The following is a 6,065-nucleotide window of genomic DNA, read 5'->3' as shown; positions in this document are numbered from 1 at the left end:
AGATCATTAGTTCTGTCATCTTCCTCTTGAACAGGTCTATCAGAATTCCCTAGTGACATAGCAAGAGCTCGAGCAAGTTCATCATCCTCTGGCGGTTCCTCCGGGTGTGAAAACAACCAATCAGTCGCGACCTCAACGATATTTGTTCCAACCTGTCTTAATGCTTCTTCAGCTCTGGCACGAGAAAAGCACATCTTCTATAATCAGGGAAATTGCATTCTCATCAGGGGGTGGACCAGCCAAACGAGCAGCGAGTTACTCCCTCCGTCCCATAATATAAGAACGTTTTTGACATTAGTGTAGTGTCAAAAACGTTCTTATATTATGGGACAGAGGGAGTACTTGCTAGTGAACGTCTCTACAAGAAAACACAGTGCCGAAGTTTCCCTGACAGACTCAAGTCCTTGATTATTAAGCCAGATTGCGCCTAGGCCATTGGGTACACATATAAGAGCTTTACAAGATGGTATCACCCCAGCAGTCACCGATGACAGGAAAGCATCGGGAAGACTAAGTTCCTTCAAAGCAGGAAAGCATGTAGGATCCGTATGTATTACTGTATCTTACTCATAACATGTATCACACACAGATTAGATGACATGTTGTCACTGGTTTGGTCAGAATCTTGGACAGGTGCCTATACTTTGACTATAAGCAAGTTTAGGAGAAAATTGCAAAAAACCACCATAATTGTGTGCAAGTTTGCCAACAACCACCAGACGCTAACGGTTTGCATAAAACACAATTTTTTTAGTATTTTTTGCCGATAGCACTAAACCGTCGATTGAGCGTGTTGTGAAAAAAAAAACTGACAATGGGGCCCGCTGTAAGTGATGGTATGGCACGAAATAACACATCAACTATAACTGTTGTCTCCCCCAACCGCGGGGGTCCATTTATTGCAGGAAGAGAAAAGAAAGGGGAAAAAAGAATGGCCGTTATGGACGTCTCCTCCTACCCCGGGCTCTTAGGCTGGTCATAGTGGGGAGTAACTTAGAGTAGTATATGTTACTACTCTATGTTACTATCCTTATAGTGGGAAGTGTCATATGTGTAGTAACATACACATGTTCATTTATTGTCTTGTAGACTCATTTTGCATTGGAAATTGCTATGTGATGGTAACATATTAGGTTACTCTATTTGCCTCTTTCCTTATTAACTAATTGCCACATCAACATTTTTGCTTATGTGGCATCTATGTTACTACCTATGTTACTCCCAGTATGACCAGCCTTAATGTGGTCGTTCGCCTACCGCCCGAGCCTTGCGCGGCTGCGCCACCGACGGACATGGTGCATCGTCCTCCCTGCAACTCCTGCCCGCCATGGACGCCGCTCCTGACGACGCTTGGCAAGCCATCTTATTCGACGGAAGCACCAACCTCATCAAACTGGGCTACTAAACAAAGACGAGACCTTAAATCTATGGACTAGCTGGAAGAGAAGCAGGAGCCCACTCCCTCCTCCAGCCGCTGGAGCGACGGACGGAGAGGGGTGGAGATTGCTGCTGCTCTATCGCCAAAAGGCAGAGCGAAGCGGTTCCTGAAGCATTACTAGTACACCTGTAGCCCACACGAGAACACCAGACAGAAGTTGGAGGCACGTACGAAAGCCAAATGCCCTACATTAATTGTGCGAACCAATCAGCCGACGCCCACATGAGAGGAGAGCTTCGTCAGCTGCTACACCAGCTCAACCCAAATTAAACACCAAGAAAACTTGCGCGCCACGAATCAAACTTGTACTGGTCAGGAGCCCAGGAGGCCCAGTTACATACAGTATATGATATCCCAATACAGTGCACAGTTGCACGATCAACTGCTTTACCAAAACTGCGCATTAGCAATTTTGTTGCGTCAAACTGGGCAGGGTCACCAGCCAATAAAACACAAGCAAGTGCTAAGTAATAAGCTCCAAGTCCAACAAAAGGTATGGGAATCAATGACCATAAGCAGTGCTATCCAATAAGCTCCAAGTCTATGTCTGTTTTACTGATGCACGTACGTTCCATAATCAGCTACTACCCACACATCCTGTATTGATAAAAACAAGTAATCAGTACAAAAATTAAATTGAAGGTCCACTAAAGAACATTGAAGGAAAATATACAGCAATCGTTACAAGACAAGAGCTATAGCTGCAGCATTCTACAGAGAGATTTCTTACATTTCTTATTCTTATGGACTGCTACATATAGGATGCGCCATATGCCCGGTGTCCATTTCTCCATCTGATTTAAAAGTCCATCTTTATCCCCTCCAAGCTTGTTCTGTTTAACAAAAGAAATTTAATTAATATCCCTAAACAGGAATTCTATTTTTTTTACCAAGTTAGTTCAGGAGGATTTTGTTCACCATTTACCAGGCATAAGCATAAAACTAGCAAGACTGTACTTTAAATAGGCTTAAGTCATCCATCCATGCATCTTGCTCGATGTAACCAGAATACTCCACCCTTTACGGGAATAAGACTAGGTCTAAAATTTAAATTGCGCACCTTGATGTATTTTGGCAACTCATCGAAATGCTTATAGGTGTTTCTGCAGAGCTTCACGTAGTCATACGGAAAATCCTTATTGTACTGAGAGAATTTTTGACCACGATAAATTAGCTGTTGCAACACCCACGGAGTTTCTCCGTCTTGTCCAAGTGGCCACCTCAGACCTGAATCCTTAGCATTGAACGTACTGGACACAATGTTGGCATGTGCGCAGGATTCCATGAGGAATGCTCCTTTCCTGGAGTTGTCCCATTGATCCGGGAAGTCAGCAAAAAGAACTTCAGTGTTTTTGGTCAGAATCCCAATTGATGAGATGAAGCCTCTTGTAGCCTCGTCTGGAACGATCTTAAACTTAGCAAAGCACCCGTCAACAATGGTCCTAACACTTTTCCATGCCTTAACCTCAAGACCCTGACTGGCGACTTGTACTACATTATAAACAATAATAGGAAAAATTATCTCTTTTGCTATTAGTAGCATCATCGTAGAGTATAGAAATTACTAAAACAGAAACTAGCGCTTGAACAAACCCTGCACCCACATGAATTTCCATTTTCTTCTTTTGCATTGCAGAGAAAATTACACTTGTAAAGGTATTTAAGTGCTATGAGCATTAGCAAGTTCTGTGCAAATTAGGCTGAAAAATAAAGTTTTGTGCAGATTTATATATGTCACGTGCAAACAAATTGGGGTAACTATCTTATCTGTTCATCCCTGTCCTTTTCTACACAAGACAACATTTAAAAACAATGCAAGTTCATATAGTACTTGTACATGGCAAGTGTGCATCTCCATCTATTTGGATCTACTCCTATAACATTTTCCCCTTTTCCACTATAAGAACTATGCTAGAATTGGAAAAAATAATCATGGGTGGTGGCAAAGCTACAAAATTTACTTGTACAGTATTTGCTGCTAAAACATGACCAAGGTGTCCTACACAAAAAGAACAAACTGTGCATGTTAGTATAGCTAGCATACTATTCATCGTTAGGTCGCACCAATTTAATTGGTCATATCTAGCACAGATTTTTATAGCTGTAGAACTTGTAGTGCTGTGAACAACTGTGATTGCTTCAAAAAGAAATTCATAGCTTTTTAATTATAACGGAACACACATTTGTAAATTGTCACATCCTATGTCTATTCAAAATCTAAAAATCAACCTTTTTATGTTTCTTTTAATATGTAGGTGACTCAGCACAAAAGTCCACATCTACAGTTTTTGTTATTGTAGTAAAAAGAAACTCATAAAGCATTACCTTCAGGGATTAGAACCTGCAGCTTAGCGGTACCATTATGAAGAATCTTGATGTACAAGTCTTTCATTGAAAGACCTACGGGGCACTTGTTCTTGAGAAGTACACTTTCAACCAGACCTACAAGTTGACTGCACACACCAATAGTAAGCAAGAAAAGTGTTATCAACTACATGAAAGAACAAAGAGCATATGTAGCAAAGTGTATGCTAGAACATACATCACCATGTTCTTTAGGAGGGGACGCATAGTGCATTGATCAAACAATTCATTCTCCTTCCTCAAAGATAACCATTTGCCGAAGGACCCATTCACTTCAGAAATGACTAAGGCCCTGTTTGGAATGTCGTTTCTACTTTGAATACACTTGTAAAAGTTACAGGCCACCGGCCGTCGTTTTCGTTTCCACCTGCAAATCACTACTGGCCGGTAAGATACACTCGTAAGAAAAATACACCTGTATTTATTTACACCGATTCCAAGCGCGGCCTAAACCCTCTTTGCTGAAGTAATTTTCTACCTGGACAGCCGCTGGGCGTCTCAAAGTACTAAGACATTCATAGCTTGAAAGCAAAGTTGTAGTACTTTGGCTCCCCCTCTTGATTAATCGAGGTAATTCAATTGGGCCGACATTGTAAGAGCACCTAAGAAGCTTCATTTCATTGCCGTCGAAATCTATTAACTTCTCTTCATAGCCTTGCAATCCAACTTGGACTTTGATTGTTCCTTTAGTGCGATAAAAATCCTCAATAGGGCCAACTGATATAAATAGAGTTGAATGCTAAACCCTTGATTATCTACGTCAGGAAATAGGAAGGATGCTATGTATATAATCACGTCAAAATTCTCAATAACATTGCTGACATAGTAGCAGAAAAAAGCAGTAAGATAAATGATGCCAAAAGCATATGACTGGTTAGGGACGCATTCAAATGTATTGAAGCGATGTGAGTGTGTGCCTCTCCCATCTGCAGTTTGCTTGTTAGTGAGAGCAGAGTTTTCCAATTGGTAGTATCAATAAAAGAAACTATAGCTGTCAAGTGCCACCAAACACCAAACTGTTGGAGGGAGATAAAATGGGTATTACTTGTAACATTAGCATTCGGCATGAATGGTGAGCTATCTCAAAAACAGTGAACAAAAAAAGTAGTGGGCTAAGGTGCTTATTGAGTGTCAGATCCACCATTAGCAGAGCATGAAGGAAGCATTGCTCATCCGCATGGTAGCAATGTGGACGGTCTACAGGTTGATATCCCTCAAACACCACTTCCTTTCAGCCCTCTTGATGTTGTTGGGCATGGACCTTCGCCCAGCTCAAGGCCTCAAGCCCCCTTGCTGCTCTGTAGACGTCCGACTTACATGACGCTCGGTCCAAACGTCACGTACTCTCCGCGCCGCGTGTAGGTGCGCATGAGACCGGCGGCGAGGGGTCGATGATGATTGGGGTGGTAAAGGCGACATCTTGAGGTAAACAAATCGCCGCCGGGCTGAAGAGAAGATATTGCCGGTAAGGGCACCAGTCGGCCGGCGGCCGGTCCCATGTGTCCACCTGTGCGGTGCGGTGCGGTGCTGTGCTGTGCGTGCTCTCCCTCGCCGCGTCGCCCTCACCTACTGTCCCCTGCAGCGCATTGCCGTCCGCGGTGGATCGAGGCCAGTGATGAGAGGCATCTGCTAGCGCGCGGTAGTGCCTTGGTACCAGCGGAGCGCTCGCAAACTGAGGCTGCACCCGCGTCGCTCGGCTATGGCGCCGGTTGATCTTGGAGCGGAAACGGCGGCGTTGAGAAATACAAGAAAAAAGGTTCAAGCTTTTTACCTGTTTCTTGATCCTGCTTCTGGGGCTCGAACGGGTCGGCGGCGGCGTGGGCGGCCATGGAGATGAGTCGAGTAGGCAGGCAGACGGCGAAAGCCTAGGCGAGATGATGGAGATGATTCTAGCCAAGATTCAGAGGGAGGAGAAAGCTTATGCGAGGTGTGATATGAGAGGGAGAGGCGAGGTTCAGACGGAGTTGTGGAAAAGGAGACAGAGCAGGAAGAGAGCAGGAATGAAGGAGGGATTCCTTTGTCCACCCTTTTCCTCTGCAGGCAGAAGCAGTTTCTGCTGCGGGTAATAGAGAGAGCAAAGGCCTCGGGTCCGTGACTCTAGTGGACTGGACGGTCTACTCCTACGAAATGTTCATTTTCCTGCCCAACACACGAGACAGACTGAGCCCATAAACAGTTTCCGTGCCTAAGAAATTCACGCATTTTTGTCTAAAAAGAAATCACGCATTTGCCTCGCAAAAAGAAAAAGAAATTCACGCGTAGC

At 44.0% G+C, this 6,065-nt stretch overlaps 1 protein-coding gene across 1 annotated transcript; it reads right to left on the bottom strand.

Annotated features, from left to right (window-relative positions):
- Positions 1 to 1,727: 1,727 nt before the first annotated feature.
- On the bottom strand, positions 1,728 to 5,815 carry LOC123065936 (uncharacterized). Its single transcript, XM_044489119.1, has 6 exons — positions 5,574 to 5,815; positions 3,981 to 4,179; positions 3,764 to 3,891; positions 2,499 to 2,929; positions 2,169 to 2,271; positions 1,728 to 2,035 (listed from the first exon to the last, which is right to left on the bottom strand). Coding segments are annotated over exons 1-6 (921 nt in total). The 5' UTR covers positions 5,632 to 5,815; the 3' UTR covers positions 1,728 to 2,033.
- Positions 5,816 to 6,065: the final 250 nt, after the last annotated feature.

This window comes from Triticum aestivum, chromosome 3B (assembly GCF_018294505.1).
Source record: "Triticum aestivum cultivar Chinese Spring chromosome 3B, IWGSC CS RefSeq v2.1, whole genome shotgun sequence".
Taxonomy (NCBI): domain Eukaryota; kingdom Viridiplantae; phylum Streptophyta; class Magnoliopsida; order Poales; family Poaceae; genus Triticum; species Triticum aestivum.
This window is presented reverse-complemented; position numbering and strand designations above follow the sequence as displayed.

Excerpts from the sequence above, each read along its gene's own strand:
- LOC123065936 (XM_044489119.1), bottom strand. The coding sequence starts at position 5,631 with ATGGCCGCCCACGCCGCCGCCGACCCGTTCGAGCCCCAGAAGCAGGAT. Across the intron at positions 4,180-5,573 it reads GAAGCAGGATCAAGAAACAG|TGATTTGCAGGTGGAAACGA; the intron begins GTAAAAAGCTTG and ends ACCGGCCAGTAG. Across the intron at positions 3,892-3,980 it reads CTCCTAAAGAACATGGTGAT|TCAACTTGTAGGTCTGGTTG; the intron begins GTATGTTCTAGC and ends TGGTGTGTGCAG.